The sequence below is a fragment of the Athene noctua genome, chromosome Z, assembly GCF_965140245.1.
Source record: "Athene noctua chromosome Z, bAthNoc1.hap1.1, whole genome shotgun sequence".
NCBI lineage: Eukaryota > Metazoa > Chordata > Aves > Strigiformes > Strigidae > Athene > Athene noctua.
In genome coordinates, this window is record NC_134077.1 from 13,715,486 (window position 1) to 13,732,286 (window position 16,801).

General features: G+C 39.8%; 1 protein-coding gene across 1 annotated transcript; it reads right to left on the reverse strand.

Annotated features, from left to right (window-relative positions):
* Positions 1–204: 204 nt before the first annotated feature.
* AGXT2 (alanine--glyoxylate aminotransferase 2) lies at positions 205–14,670 on the reverse strand. Its single transcript, XM_074932701.1, has 14 exons — positions 14,250–14,670; positions 12,832–12,917; positions 12,221–12,405; positions 11,789–11,912; positions 10,560–10,654; positions 9,329–9,422; positions 8,169–8,262; positions 7,042–7,142; positions 5,851–5,943; positions 4,919–5,051; positions 4,149–4,237; positions 2,520–2,669; positions 2,069–2,167; positions 205–559 (listed from the first exon to the last, which is right to left on the reverse strand). Exons 1-14 carry the CDS (start codon positions 14,302–14,304, stop codon positions 449–451), a joined length of 1,509 nt encoding a protein of 502 aa, XP_074788802.1. The 5' UTR covers positions 14,305–14,670; the 3' UTR covers positions 205–448.
* Positions 14,671–16,801: the final 2,131 nt, after the last annotated feature.

Genomic DNA, 16,801 nt, shown 5'->3' on the forward strand with positions numbered 1-16,801 from the left:
CAGTGCTGGTACCACCCCCAAGGCACTGTGGATGCTACAGAGTCCAAACAAGGTGCTTCCCCAGTGCAACTGGACTAACTTCCCTCTCACTCTTTCTGTAAAATAACCAATTCTGATAATGACTTTCATAAATGCAAGATGAATATATGTCTGCCTCTTCATCTGATACCCAGTTAATCCAATCAGGGTTTTTTTAAGCTAATATTAGAATAGGTGTGTACCTAACACACACCACCACTGTAGAACTGAACTGTATGTTTACAAAACAGATAGGAGCATATTCTTTATTAAACAATGGATGTCAGACTGCTTTTACAATACTGAACAAGTATTTAATCTTCAGACTTTCAAACTATGATTTTCTTAATCCAGGGTAGATTTAGTGCCAGGTCTGGGTGGCAAGTGTCGGGGGTTCAACATGCATCTCATGTCAGGAAGCAATACACATCTATTTTGCAGCTGCTCTCTCCATGTGTTTCTGTAAAGCGGTATGAAGTACTTCCACAGCAAAGTCAACATCCTTTTTATTAATGCACATAGGAGGTTTAATTCTAAATGTCTGAGGAGAAAAAAAAATAAAATTGTATGGAAAAAGTAGTTTCTAGCAGCCCATCTAGGTCAGCACTCACCAAATGCAAAGAAATCTAACCAAAAATGTGAAAAATAGTACCACAAGTGAACAGAGCATAGACTGAGGCTTCTGATCAATGCACACTGAAGTGGGGCAATTTTGGACTTGGCTGCATCCAACACCCCACTGTACTCTTGTGACAAAGCAACTGCCTCCAAAAGAGACCTTGACTAGAGCAGGTCCTGTTTGCAGCTTTGTTATTCCAGACAGAGCTAGTATAAAACCTCAGATGGGCTTGTATTAAGAACAGACACATAGGTGTATTTTCCTTTCTGGTAGCTTTGCCACAAGGAAGAAGTATTTGTTGAGAGTGGCAGCATCCTGCATTGTGTCAGCTGGTTTGCTGTTACATTACAGGCTTTTTTTTAAGGTTTCCAAGATAACGTATTATGAAATAATCACTAAATACTAACCTTCAGTTAGTTACTATAGCTAGAATACATGTTGATCAGGAACGGATATATGCAGTTTAACTTGTCAAGAATGCAGATTCTCAATCCAAACGACTGATCTATATTATTATGTTTCCAAGAGTATTTAACTTCCATAAGAGTCTTAAACTTTCAATTTAAATTCTTCTGTCATCATATCACAGGACTTAATGCAGCAAGAGTGGAATAATGTTCTTTCCCACCCACAGCACCACTGAAGCTAACACAGATAAACAGCAGTCTTGTGACACAGAATCTGATTTTACTACACTGAGCTGCAGCCTGTTACCCATGTTCTGGTCTGTGACTTGCAGAAGAACCAATGAGGTGACAGATGCAGCTCCCTATTTATTTTAGCCATCCTGGATGTATTTCATACAGACGCTGCTTCCTCTGTGTCAGAGGGCTTCACTGACCAGCCCAGCCCCGAGGCAATTCTCTGCTGTTAACTCATGCCCTAAGAAACCGGTCACACAGCGCCCCGGGTACAGCATGGTGCATCTTCAATTGGTGGGGGCTGATGCCCTTCACATGCAATCCTCACTTTTGTCTGTGGTGCTGAACTTGCTATTAACAACTATTTTTTTAAATTTTTTTTCTTAAGGAAAAATTACCATACAGGTAGAATATTACCAGCTCTGTAGGAACTAGTAGAACCAAACTTGCTCTGCACTGACAGGTCAGGCGATAACCTGAACAGTAGCAAAGACTTAGCAAGCCTGAATATTGCTGATTTCTTCTGATTTACATAGACTATAATATTATTGCTTTTCTAGGGGAAGTTGTCCCTCTAAAGGAAAACTCAAAGCTTAGAGCTAGTTCAGCATACTTGAAAAGAATGAAATAGCTCCTGCCCGATTTATAAAATAAGCAAAATTAAACGGAGATAGTTCCTAGGAGTATATGCTTTCTAGTTTATTTACTCAAGTTAATTTAGCTTGAGGGAAACAGAATGTAGTTCACAAGGACATAAAAAAAGCTTTATGCAGAACCAGAGATTCCGTACCTGACTGTAGAGTCCTCCTTTTCCAATCAGAACCCCCATGTCTTTACAGTCCTCCCAGATCTGATTGATTTCTTCAACTGGAAGAGGGTGGCGACTGTCCTAAGGAAAGTAAACATTAAACTTCACTTAGGTATTCTAAATTACTTCTATGAACGAGATGTATAGTCCAGTCTTTCCAGTAACTCCCACCGCCATCTCTAGCAGAAAACATTAGCTGCATAATTTAACTCCTTTCTAAGATGAGTTTATGCAATTAAGGTACACAATTCACTGTTTACTCAAAGCTTGTGAAATATTTGAAATGCTGGAATGTTCTGGATTGTTTTTAGCCAGAGCAATGTTTTCTCACCATTAGCTGTTTTTTAATAGAAAATCTTCCTATTATTTCAACTGAAATGTGATAAAACTTTCAATGGCACTGTAAATTGAAAGGAATAAGTAAATCACTAACCTTATCTGTCACCATTTCTACTCCAATCATAAGTCCCTTGCCACGGACATCTCCAACAACCTCGAATTTATCCCGTAGTTTAGCCAACTCCAGTAGCATATATGTTCCCACTTCCTCACTGTTTTTTTGTAGACCATCTTCTTCAATAGCCTGGTTAAAAGGATGTACTGTGACAGCATGGCAGTAAAAGCTTCCAATACAGTCACTTAATCCCCATTTAGCTTGATGATACATTATGTTTATCTCACTTCCTTGCAGATCATGTTCCTTCACTACTACGGTACTTACGGTTTTTTTTTCTCTTAAAGTCTTCTAATGACATCAGAAAATATAATATTTTGATATTGCTGTGGCATTTTTCACATTTTACTTGTTATTCCATAAACAGAATCCAGTAAGTCATGTTTATATGTAGTCATAACTGAAAAATACCTGACCAGCAGGATTACTTTCAAAATCTTACCAGAAATATTTTAATTCTTCCTAAGTACCATGCGAAGAATACAATTTGACAAGGCACACCTATGTGTACTAGCCAGCCTTTTAGGGAACAACTTGAGTTTTTAAATTTGATTTATCAACACTATGCTTTTTAATCACCATCTTTTTTTTTTTTCCTCACTCTACCCTCCTTAATCAAAGTTCTGACATGCAGCCAACTATGAACACTGGCACACAGAAGCCATTTTATGAACTTCATACTTGCATTAAGAAAATTCACATGAGAAAAATTACAGACGTTAAAGTGGGTATTTCTCCTTTTTATTTTTTTTTTTTCCTTTTCTTTCATCTCCATTTTACTATTTTTGACTCTGACAACTTCCCTGGACTTATTTCAGATCCAGGCTCCAAATTAATTCAGAGCAAAAACACCCACAACATGGGTTCAGACTTCCTTATTTGTAAACTGTTTTTTCAAAATATTTTTATTTATATGAGCAAACATTTTATAAAATAGCTTAAAAAAAATCCCAAATGGTTAGGTCAGGAAAGTAACACAAATAGAAAGTGTCTGCTGTAATGAAGTGACACTCATGGACAAATGGTCTGTGCACGATCAGGACAAATTACAGAGTGACCTACTGGCCACTGACTGATTTTCTGCTGGATAATAAGTGAAATATGTTGCAAATTATCCTATATTCATAAGGGATTTTTTTCAGAAGGAATTCTGACCTTAAATATTTATCTGGTTGTTAAGGCTTTTTAGGCACAGTGTAAAAGCTGTGGAGTCAAAATATTTGTTAAGCATGTGTGCCAGAGAATAAATTTGGTTTAGATGGGGATTTGCAGTCCTATGAAAGAGATAGCTAAGGCTTTTGAGAAAACGCTTTCCTATATTTTTAACAAAATAAAGAATATAAGGGAGACAAAGAAAGATTATTCTGAAAACATAATCAGAGGACTCCTATTCTTACTTGAGGGATGAAAATTTTGGAATGGAACCAAGTAGGAATTTTTCCTACACACAGGGCACATTGGCCATGTATGCATATGTTCACGATTTTATACAGTTATTAAAAAAATTGTCCACATATAACTTTATAGTAAGAATAAACGTAAGCATTTTTCATATTTTGCTACAAGACAAAGTGTGGAATACATAAATTTATATAATGCTCTCCCTACATCAAGAACTGCAGCTCCAACTACACAGGCCAAAGGGCTTCCTCCAAATGTATTAAAGTGAAGGTTCTGAGCCAAGGAACTTGCGATATCTAAAAGAAAAAGAACAATACATTGTTCTTACAGTTGCATTATATTTGGTGACAGTACCCACCAGCTTTAACTTAACTGTTAAGTTAAATTTGCTATGCTTCAACCCTGATTCTACTGGAGACAATGCAGAAGGAAGATTTTATTTTTTTCCTGCAAGTGGTCTGTGCAAAATATGAATGTTTCGAAAAACTATAGTGTCTAGAAGATGCTAAAACCAGACTTTTTTTTAAAAAAATCATACTTCTAACATATGCTGTCACTGGTTCCCTTACCCTGACATCTACAAATTTTCTTCTTTAGATTCAGGGCAGCCATTGGTATTAATCAAGTAGTTGGCTAACATGCTGCCTTATATACTTGCAGTACATTGATGAATAAAAAAGAAAATTCAGTGAGGACTTCCAGGATCTATTATCAGATCTGCCAATGACTCACAAAGTCATTCCTGCTTCAGTTATTCAACTAACCCCATTTAAATAAAACTTTGCACTGGTATAGCACAGCACTTGGTTAAACAACTGAGTAATGAGAATCTAATTAATTTGTCAAAAGATAGATTGAGATGAAGATGATTAATAAAGCTCAGCTGTTTGAACACACATCTCTCCAGGGAGTAATTATTGCATAGTATATTTTGTAATTGCTCTATTTTAAATCCTAACAGAACAGAACACTTATACCTTTTGTTGTAACAACAGCTGCCATTGGAAAGCCATTACCAATTCCTTTTGCCAAAGTAACAATGTCAGGGACTACACCATGTGTTTCAAATCCCCAGAAATGGCTGCCTGTCCGTCCAAATCCTGTCTGTACCTTTCAAAAGAAAATCCAGAGAAATCTCCATCACTTTTTCACATTTTACAATATGGTTTCTTTTTCTTGTCTGTCTGTCGTTACTGATTTGCATTAAACTGCAACTACATCTGGACGTTTTAGGATTCTTATTCAGATGGCTTTGCATAAAATACTATTTATTGTAACTGGGTTTTTCTTTCACATATGAAATAGATAATACGTCAGCATGTCTTAGGCATGGTGAGGCGCACAAATAAGATGCGGCTTCCATTTCAAAATTAAGAGGAAATGCAGTTACTTACCACATTTCAAAAGCAACCACGATTGCTGATTTCTGCTTGAGGTATGTATCACTGCCACTCTGAAACATTTGCTACTATTTCAAAATAGCTTTAGCTAAGCAAATTCTATCTAGAAAATGTATTTGCAGAGGTAGAACAATCCACTTCCTTCTAGAGTTTATGTATGCTAACAACACTCTTAAGAGGAAGAGTTGCTGTGACCAACCTCATATCACAACTGGCCTTTATTAGCTGCGTATGTGTGTAACTTTACGGCTCCCAAAAGGTAAGGACTGAAGTCTGCTACTGACATTACCCATGTCTAAAATCAGAATACCACACAGCAAAATAAGGCAGTAAAAACTGGGAGGCTCCTATGCTTGGAAAGATGCACTGTGTTAAAACTTAAGCTGTGAAATGTACAGCATTTCATTTAGATTATTTCCAGGTTTCCAGTCTGCCTTCACTTGGCTTCTTTTAAGACAACTTCCAGAGGTACCCCCAAACTCTAGAGGTCTTATGTCAGAAAAACTCACTTCATCTGAAATACAAATGCCCCCTCGTTCCCGTACTAGCTGATAAGCTTCCTTTAAGAAACTTCTTGGATACTGAACAGCTCCATTAACACCCTGCCAAGACAAAAAAGACAGTGCCTTCAGGAACAGACAAGGAAACAGGAGTTTCACTGTGTGACTGTCCTATAATAAGAAAAAATATCAGCACTCCTCAAGTAATAGCAAGACTGTTGTCTCAAGTTTCTGGCTTCAGCAGTGAAACTGCATCGGAAAGTTCCTGCTCAGGTCATTCATTCCCATTCCACAGGGTGGTTGGCTGTTCCGTTAGTTGTGCTGGTATAGATGTTTGTCAGGCCATACTGTAAACTGGATCATGGTCAGACAGAGTCAATTAAACTGCCAAAAGAAGTACCTTGAAAACATACACTCTGAGAAACCCAGAAACTGTGTCTCATGACGAAGTTAACCAGAGAATTCACATCTCTTCTCTGGTTAATTTGTTTAAAACATTGTTTCCTCAATTTCTCTTCACCTTAACAGTTTTCATTTGGATCAGAAATTCCACTCTACAGTCGGACTGCAATAGCTTCTTAGACTTAAGTACCCAAAGGCTTAGAAGACAGCAAAACCAGAGAACAGATCCAATTTTCTCCATGGTCAAAATTCTCACATTTTTTTTCCTTTCCAGTTCCCAGGATGTATTCTCCATTTTTCCTGTTGAAGAACTACATACACAACAGTTCTGAAACAGGTGAAGCACCACAAGAATGAATCCTGTGGCCACCACTTGCTGGAGAGCTGCTAAAAATGTAGTGGACAACATGGCTGGGAAGATGTGGAAGGGGAATTGCCTTAAAGTTTAAAGAAATAGTAAAGAGAAAACCAGTATGAAATTTGGAAGAAGGTATTAGAAACGAAACAATAGCATGCATCATTCTTGCCATTTAAGTGCAGAAAAAAAATGTATGTTTAATCATGAATCTGTTTAATTTAACTTTATGAGCAAAAATTGTAGCTCCATTGAAATCAGTGACAAAAGTTGACACTTCAAGACAGTGCATCCATTCTTATAAATATTTAAGGTGTTTAAGGCATTAAAAAAAATAATAAAAATCAGCACAAGGCTACGTTTAGGACGTAGCTAAAGAACATCAGATTTGAGTGTTTCACACTATTTGTGCTATCACAGTTGAGAAATGGCAAACTACCTACTTGAATTGGTTCAGCAATAAATCCAGCTATTGTCTTTGGCACCGAGGTATTCAGAGTATCTTTGAACTGTTCAATGTACTGGTCATTTGCATGACATACACCTGTTTACAGGGGGAATATTTTAAAGGGAATTTAAATGACACAAAAGTAGCTTCAAAATATTAAATTACATGTCTAAGCAACAAGTATTATTTGACTGCATGGTCAATATCACCTCTCAAATACTCAATAAAAGGCTAAACATTAAAGGTGAGAGTCCCTTATCTAGTCTTAAACCAGTTATACCCTAAGGAATGCCACTCTGAAAACAGCAAAGCAAAGCTGCCAGACAGTGAGATGTCACACGTTACACAGTCAGTAAGCTGCAGGTTAGAGAAAGTGTTTGTGAACAACCTACACCAGCAGAAAGAATAAGCAGACGCTTTCTAAGGGGTTACTAAACATCAGCATAAGCCATAACGAATTGTTAGGTTAGTGCAGGTATGAGCATTCTGGAGAATATAGCTGCATATCTGAAATAAAGAACAGAGCAATTAGTATAGTTAATGCTCCCATTCACTAGGGACAGCAAAGCTAAAAATAAAACATTTTGTTATGTATGTATGTGAATTAAAATACTAAAGAGTGCCCGTTGAAACAGTGGAAAAAAAATACTGTAATAGTTGTTAACAGGAGAGCAGTAGAGAAGCTTTCACACTGTGCTGCATATGATATGTTTTGCCTCATACAAAACTTTTGCCTATCACTGGCTTCAGGTTGTCCTTTCTATTCATATGATCCCAAAACAAAAGCTGAAGAGCTGTCAAAAGTTCAGAAGCAGTAGAAAACACCAATCAACATTTCTGTTCTTCCAGATGTGCTAAACTGAGTTCCACAGCTTCCAGAGCTGACCATGACGAAAGCTGGAAACAAAGACCGGAATTTTAAGAAGAAATCTGAGCATATGAGGTGTCACCTACACTCAATGGGAAGCAGGTGCCTGAGGTTCTCTGCAATATTTGCTTTGGTTGCCCTTGCAAATCCTAACTAGAGGCCTACCTTTCTCGAGGAGGTAAATATAAACTATTTCCACGGACTTCTAGAATTCTCTAATCTAAAAGCCAAATACTATTTTGTCATTGACCAACCTTCAGAACAGCTGCATTTTCGAACAGTTTGCACTGGAGAATCTCTACAATGGCTGCCTCCCCATGGACCACGAAAAACATCTGGTAACATTGTCTGTCAAGCGTAAGAGAAACAGCTACATATTTTGTGCCACCTTTCTAAGAGATGTTTTGATCATACTTAGGGATGACTAATGAAAAAAGCTCAAAAAAGTCTGTTAAGAGTCAAGGGGCACACCTAGCTCAAGCAACTTGTCTGAAGAACACTTGTGGCATAACCCCAAACTTCCCCCTCAAGAAATGGTAGAACAGAGGTAGATGGTTTTAGAACCAACAGGTTTAGACTATTCCAGCAATAGTCACTCAATTGATTATTTCCTTTGTTTTGTTCTGTAAATTAGTCAGCAGTCTTAGTTATCTAAGATTAATAGCAACATTTTTAGAGTTGCTGGTAGTACTTCCATAATTCAAAGTGTGATAAAAATCTGCAAAATATGGTGAAGCAGGCAAATTTAGTAATTACAGGCTGGAAATTGCAAACTCCAGACTTCTAATCCTGACTGCTGCTGAAATACCACATAAATTTAGGCAACTCATTTACTGAGCCAGGTTGGGAGGCTGCTAGAAAGGAGCCGGAATTCCTATAGCCAGTGCTGTGGCTGAGCTATTACCAGGGCAGAGCAATAGCCAATGACAGCTTCTAGTAGACAGAAAGTAATCTCCATTTGCTCAAGCACATGTAAACTCAATTGATCTCCTTAACAGATATGTCTCCTGTCTTGCTGAAATGAGGCACATAATAGGTTTTTCCTTCCATTCCAGGGGAGGATCTACTTCAGACCAGCTGAAAGCAGCTGTGCACAAATTTGCCAAAATAAACTTGAGAAAAGGGGTTCTGAGCGCTCCTATTTTGCCCCTTACACAGACTTCCATGCAAGCACCAACCATCACTAAAGAACTGTAAAACATGACCACTAGAGTTATGGCTGTCCTGATTGCAAATTAGCATAATTAACTATGCAGAGAAGGAAAGGAGACTCTGGCTCTTGTGCTTACACAGCAGGAACAGCTACACTGCAGTTAGTGACAAAAAGCACTTTGATGATAGAAGATATATTAATTGTTGAAATATTCAAATAAACTGTTACCCAGATTATTAAAAAAATTAGTAAAAATCTCACTGTTGAACAGCCAAAGCCATTGGCAACACTGTGTTTATAAAGACCAACAGACGTCAATCCCAGTGTGTAAGGGCTGCCTCCATGGTATGCTCCTCTGTGCAAACAAAGAAAGCACATGAACATCATTCATTTCCAAGAAGAGGCTGTAGCAATGTTAGTTCTGAGAAGGTACACTTCTGAGACTCAAATTATTGGGGAAAACGTGTATTGCTACACACAAAACAAAAAGTTTCCTATTGCCATTTTTGGGTCTGGTTTTGGAAGATCTATAATCATCCATCTGCACTGGTTTCCTGAAATGTCAAACGTTAAAATTGTGAGGTAATATTTGCAAGGAGAAGAGAAAAATGATTGAAACCAACAGCAATTCAGACAGTGCCTCAGAAGTTCTGCTGTAGCACCTGAGCCCTACAGAGCAAACATCTCTGTTCTTCGAATCTTGGAAGCCACTGCTCTCTCCAACAGATGCTGCCCATCATTAAACTACATAGTGGTTTGCTGCCAGTTTTATATACAAATTAAAAGTTCATTAATGAGAACATACAAGCAAGGTGGGTACCCAGTGTTCTGCTGAACAGAACAACAGAAAAATAAAGCTCTTCATAACAAGGCCTTTTATTCTAATATTTGAGGCCACCTGGGATGCATAGTTAAGAGAACTGCTTACATTGGTACATACAGAGCACTCACTCCTGCAACACCTCTGTCGTTAAGCCAGAAGAGCTGTTTGTGTACCTCTGCAGTGAACTACGGTTCAGGGATCTGGCAGAAAAATAAGGCAGCAAAACAAACAAGGCAAAAAAATCCTTCCGCCCAGTTAGCTTTCAGCCAGAGAAGTTCCCTGCTGTGGTTCACTGCATGGCCCTTCCAGAGGCACCTTTGTACCCTCACAAAGCGGGACACTGCAGGGGTGGAATGAAGGAAGAAGGGAGCAATTGCTGAAGCCTGCTCTGGCCCTGAACAAAGGTCCACCAAAGCAACTCCCTGAACACAGAGAACAGACCCTTTTCTAAGCAACAAAAGCAAAAATTACAGGTACTGGTTTGTATGCAAGCCAGTCCTAATATACTGCACCAAATCTTCAACTCCTGTTTTACTCCTCTTTGTCAAATAATTTTATAGCATTCTCATCAGCAGATCTGGGGTTAAAGAGTTCTCTGTTTTTTCCTGGTTTAGGCATATAGAGTGATCACATACACAAACAAGTTTTGTAAAGATCTGTCAACATTACCTGAGAGAGATGATGTCGAAGTTACGAGTATATAGCCTTGCCATGAACATAGCCAAATCATTGGCTTCTGACCCACTGTTGGTTAGATAAACCACCTACAGGAGAAGGCTTATGATCAGTACAGCACACAACCACTACTCTCTTGTTCATCATCAGAGCACATCACCTAGTAACATTATGAGTGATACCATACCATGACCATAAGGTGACTTCATCACAATAAATTCAGTGTTGCCCGTACACTGCAGATGAGAACTAAGATCAAGCTGATCTACTCAGGGACAGTACAGAAAAATCGCTGAGAGTTGAAGTCTTTAGGTTTTCTTAAGATGGAACAGTGATTCAAAGAAAAATGAAAGTGTCTGGGTCAAACTGAGCGTGACTGACTGAATAGAAATAACCTTCACACAGGTGAAAAGGGCTATATGGTGTCCCTGCATGTTACTTACTAGGAGTGACATACACAGACACAACTCTGGAACAGAAAAGGTAAGGAGAGTTTTCTTATTGGGAGCAAATGGGGATTAAGGGGATATCCTGAATACAAGTTCTGAGATTTGCAAATAGCTCAAATTCTAGTGTCACCACCTTTAAAGTTAATTTTCAGAAGTGATTGAGATTCTTCACTGCCTAGAACTCTGCAGATTATTTACTTTTTCTTTTTTTTTTTTAAACTCTCCTTCCATTTTTAAGATTGCAATAGGTTCACACTCTTCTGCTAGCCCAATTTCCTTTTATCACCAGTTTACTTTGCCTGGAAACAAAACCAATACAAAAACAATACTTTACTTACTGTTTCTGCGTACATGAAACATGACATTTATGTGGTTTATTTATTTAAATGTCAGTAACGCTCAGTACATAAAGTATTGTCAAAAACTCTTCACCGTCAATTTTCATGAAATCAAGCAAATTAAGATTGGCTACATATAAGAATAGTTAACATCTTCAGTAATTTTTAAGCTGGCAATGCCCCTTCACAGCAACAACTGGAGGGAGAAAACAAACATTAACAGGAGCTTGGGATATTATGCTTGTCTACAGCTGGGCCTAAAGAAAGGGCCTTGAGGGACACCATGCTCTTTTTATCTGACAGTCTGTAGGTCCCCATACACATTTTCTCCCCACAGATATCGTGGCACTCCCATTTACTAAATATTTTTATATTAAATATATTTATAAACAGACACCCCCTTCACCAGCCCCTGCTCCTATCAGAAGAAAAGTACCTTAAGTGGGTCTGGAAAAAGAGAAGTTAGTTTTTCAGCATACTCATGGATCGATGGGTGCATGTAGATATTAGTGGTATGCCACAGGCGAGCAAGCTGTTTCTGAGCAGCCACAGTTACCTTCCTGCATGTAGCACAAAAACAGGTAAAGGGATTCAATTCTACACACACGTGCACTCATAAATGTACATGCCTACCTGTTATTCATTCTGGAAATGAATGCGCCATTTGCCAGATGGATGAACAAGCAGATAAAATTATCGAATTCTTCAAAACACTGTGGAAATTGACCTTAATATAAGTAATACATGACAATTCAGTGAATTATATTCTGGCTTTACGCTCACAGTGCCACAGATTAACAAAGAACAAAACCAACATATGTATCTCTTCCTGTATTTTACAGCATAAATCAAGTAGTAACATACTTACGGGTGACAGTGACCTACACTGACAGTGACAATTCCAGCAAAGAGATCAAGGTATCTTCGTCCTTCATAGTCAAACAACCACTGCATATGTCCTTGATGTAGCAACAATGGCTTCTTGTAATACATTTGCAGTGAAGGAGAAATATTTTGTTCACGAATCTTCTGCATATGTTCATACGGATAGGACTAAAGGGAATAAAAAAAGTCAGTATCCATTTATGCTTTCTAAAGGTCCAGTCTAATGGAGCTATAGTGGATCACATAGATTACACAGCTATCTACAGCAGTTGATTAAAGAACTAACATTTTAACAAATTTTGGCACAGAAGAGGGTTCTACAAACATCTGAAACTCAGCTTTTGAAATATGACTGCAGTTCTGCACTTATCCCTTCCTCAAACTTTTTCAAATCAACAATTTAGCTGTAAGTTATAGAACTGTCACACAGATACATCTACAGGTTCTATCGTGGTTGTAAAAGAACTGGGTTTTGCCCAAACAACCAAATTTTATAATCATATTTAATGCATTGACTATTTATAGTAGATGAGTCTATCACTCAAATCTAGTAATGCAGCCTTACTTAAACTCAGTGTCCTATGTACGACTTACTTTGTATTTTTCAGGTACAAAATTGCAAGTAGGCATTTTTGCTTGTGTGGAGACAGAGCTCTTCCATTTGTTCAGCTTAAAGGCCGCTACAAAACAGTAAGAGAATTATCAAACACTTATCAAAGTGCACATCTGAAAGAGTATCTCAATAAGCTTGTTCAGAGAACACACAAACTATGGCCAAAGCAATTTTTGGTTTTGTTTGGGTTTTGTCTATTTTCTTCGGGGAACAAAGTAACATCTTTGTAAGGGCAAAATATATGTAGATTTTTAAAAAAAAGGTGTTTCTCTCTTACCCCCAAAACTCAAAGTTTCACATGGACTTTTATTTTGACAGCAAAAAGACTTAAAAAACCCCCAAAGCCCTCCTTCTAATACAAATTCTGATCTGGGAGCAGCAAGAGCAGGAAACCTCTACCAGGGTGTGAGCCAGGAGCCCAGGGTGACCGCAGCACTGGCGGTGTTCTCGGGGACGAGTGTACAGTCCCAACAGACCTGAACAAGGGGGGCAGAGCTGGACCCACTGAGTGCCCCACACAAGCGGAGGCGTCCAGGGTCCACCCAGGGAGGAGCAGCAGCAGATGGAGCCAGAGACAGGGATGGAGACAAGGCTACAACTGAGGTTCAAGGTCCATCCAGAGACCGGGCCAGAGGCTGGACTCGTGGCACAGCTGAGGCAGGGGCTGAAGGCTCAAGGCTGAGCTGAAACAGGCTCCTAGGCAGCGGGCACTGGCAGAGGCCCTGGGTGAGGCTGCTCTGGGCAGACAAGGTGTGCTCAGCGCCCTGACAACTATCACTGCCATCGTCTGTCCTCATTCTAAAACCCTAAAAACATCACACTGTCCTACCTTTCATTTAACTGGGAGTGTAATTAAGCAGGTATCAGAAAACATTATAATTTAAATATATTCTCCTTCTGCACCCCTAACATTACAAGCACTTATTTTTAAATGTCTAAGGTTTTAAACAATTTCTGAAACACACTAAAATTAACATGAAGAATACATTTTCCTGAAATACATTACATACACTGTCATCTCCCTTACAACCACTGAAAGCACTAATGAATTAATCATCTGAAAGAGCCCTGTCCAGTGGTAAATTAGAGAAGTTCAGCCGCTGGGCCTCTTTCCACGGGATCGACAGCCACACCGAAAATGCCCCTTGGCCCCCATGAACGAACAGGGTGCAGCAATCAAAGCCCCGCCGGAGCGCGGGCTTTCGGGGAGATCCGCTGACGCCCGGCCAGGCCTCCCCCGGTCCAGCCCAGGCCTGGGGGGGGTTTGGGCTCCGCGCAGCTGCTCCAGCAGACCCCGGCCGAGCGAGCCCCCACGGCGGGCAGAGCCGCCCCAGCCCTCACCGCCCCGCGGGGCCACCGCCCGGGCGACCGCGGCTGGCCCCGTCCCGCGGTCTCTTACCGCTGCCCAGCCGGCGGCTGCGCTCCCGCAGCAGCGACCCGAGCCCCCACGCCATGTCGGCCGGTACCGCGGCAGCGCCGGGGCCTCGCCCCCCGCCCCGCCCCCGGTGGTGCGGCCTGGCGGGCAGCGGCCCTTGGCCCCTGCGGCGCTAAATGCCCAGGGCTGGCGGCTTCATTTTGGTGTAATCCAGTACTGCGCCCATCCCGAGCCGTTTTCTGGAAAAATCTGAATGTTGCGTTAATTAAAAAAGTGTTTGTGCGGGAGCGTGTTTCATCCGTGGTGAGCGGTGACAACCGGGTGCGCACCGGCCGCCCTCGCACAGCGCCCGAGGGCGCTCCCGGCGCTGAGGCGGCAGGCTGTGCTCGGCCTGGGCACGACAGGAGGCAGACGGGCGGTATAAAACCCCTCGCCCGAGGGAGGCGTTACCTTTACAGCCGGGTGGATAAACTGAAAGATGATGTGAGAGCGATAATTGATGACCCATTTCTTCCCTCTTTTTTTTTTTTTTTTTCTTTAGAATTGTTTTCTCAGCAGAGAGTACTAGCACAACCTCCTACAAGGCTGGGGAAAGCGGGAAGTTCTCCATTACCTTCCGGGGCCTGGTAGTACTAAAAGAAATAAGGCTTGTAATGGCGTTCCCTAGAACGGTAATTGGCGAACACTGTCACTAGACACAATTGCCAATGAAAGGTATTTCACAATGATTTTGGTGACCCTCGCTGTTCCTAAGGCAGAAGGCTGACTACATCACCTGCCCTGAGGGGCAGGGCCAGTTTTGTAGGAAAACTGCTTGATCTTGCTGCAAAGGGTCAGACATTTGTACTTCCTACTAACCAGGTCAGTGCTTACATACATAGGACTCCCAAACGCTCAACCTTCCTCAATCAAACTTTACTTTTGCTAACTTGAAATCCTTGAATTTAGGTGATAATTCCATCAACACAAGGAGTCATAAAGAAGATGAGTATAAAAGTTGTGAACTGGTGCATGACCCATCTGTGTTAACCTGCCCAATTGCTTGGTGCATGCAACGTGGGTTTAAACGCATCTGTCATGGGTCCTTCCACATGCAGAACAGTGGGACCCCATCCTACAGACTGTGCTGGATGTCTGCCTTTTCATTTTTATGTATTGTATACTGGAATTGTTATATTTCATGAAGAAAGCTAGAATTTGTGAAATTTATTCAAGAACTTTTATTAAATTGAAATGCGAACACCATTGCAAAGAGATTTTACAATGACAAAAGATTGAAAAGTCCATCAGAAAGCTACAAACTCCAGAACAATATTGATCTTACAAGTGAAATAACTGTTTTTATTAAAGCCAGCATTTTCAATATTAAGAACTTCAAAAAACATTTTAAAGCATTTTTCTTCAGATACACTTAGAAACAGTGAAGAATTCCTGAGCACCTATTTCTATACCAGTATTCTCCAATCAATGCACAAACTGCATACAAAATCCACTTTCTATTGTTTCTTAAATTTTACAAAAGATCTGGGTATGATTCATAGAATACTTGTGCTTCAAGTCATTCTGTTGCTACAGTAATGACACTGCAATAACTTGGATGTTCCAGACTGCATACAAATTCTGAAATTGTAATGGAAAAAATGCCTAGCTTGTATTGCAAGGCTAGCAGTGAAATGGTTTATGCAAATGGAAATAAGTTTGCTTTAAATATTGGCTCATCTCTTTCTTTACTGGAATGTATACTGTTTATTCTGCATATTATTCAGAACATGCAATTTAATTTATAAATATGTTTCTTTGAGAGACCTGCTGGCACAATTAAAGGCAAGGAAGTTCCAGAGACTTTACCTGCTAACAACATGGCAGAAAATTGAACAAATACAACTATTTAATGACTGCTGACAGGTGTGGTTTGTTGTGTTTGTTTGTTTGTTTGTTTTTCTGGGCAGTACTTTTTCAGAACAGTACCCTCAGTATTGCTGTATTTTACACAATGACTGAAAAAATGTAAGAAGCACAATGTAAAGATTTCAGAAGCCCAGATAGTGCTGAGTATCTGTGAGCAATATAATGCATATATGGAACTGATGGTTGTTGTTATTCCAGATGATGAATGCTATTTGTAGTCAGAATAAAAAAATTACCTTCCAAGATGAAAAAATAAACAACACTAAAGCAGCTCAGGAGCTCTGAGTGAGTATAAGTGAGCAGTAGTTTCCTCTTTTGGACTGAAGTACACAGGGGTAGTCTACAGCATTAAAAATATCCTTTGACATAATTATATTTCTACATGTATTCTGCATGTAGAAACATCTCTTCCTGGATGTAATTTTCTGTCCTACTGAATAGGTATTCTCTATAAGTGACTTCTACAAAGACTTCCAGCATTCTGTAGTAATTCTACTCAGCGCTACATGTCTGTAACACTGACCATTCCAGTCTTTGTAGGAATGGAAGTGAAATCTTTCTGTTCTCATGGATGTCAAAATGAGCTGAAGGTACTCAGCAGCTCAAAAATTAGACCCAAAAGCAACACTGTCCAAAAAAAAAAAAAAAAGTTAAATAAGGAGAAGGTC

What these genes read in the sequence shown, in the direction of transcription:
- AGXT2 (XM_074932701.1), bottom strand. Translation starts at nt 14,304, where the DNA reads ATGGCGTGGGGGCTCGGGTCGCTGCTGCGGGAGCGCAGCCGCCGGCTG. An exon ending in AGTGTAGGTCACTGTCACCC is followed by an intron (nt 11,913 to 12,220) that starts GTAAGTATGTTA and finishes TGCTACATGCAG; the next exon opens with GAAGGTAACTGTGGCTGCTC. An exon ending in AGCTGTTGTTACAACAAAAG is followed by an intron (nt 4,238 to 4,918) that starts GTATAAGTGTTC and finishes TTTTTCTTTTAG; the next exon opens with ATATCGCAAGTTCCTTGGCT.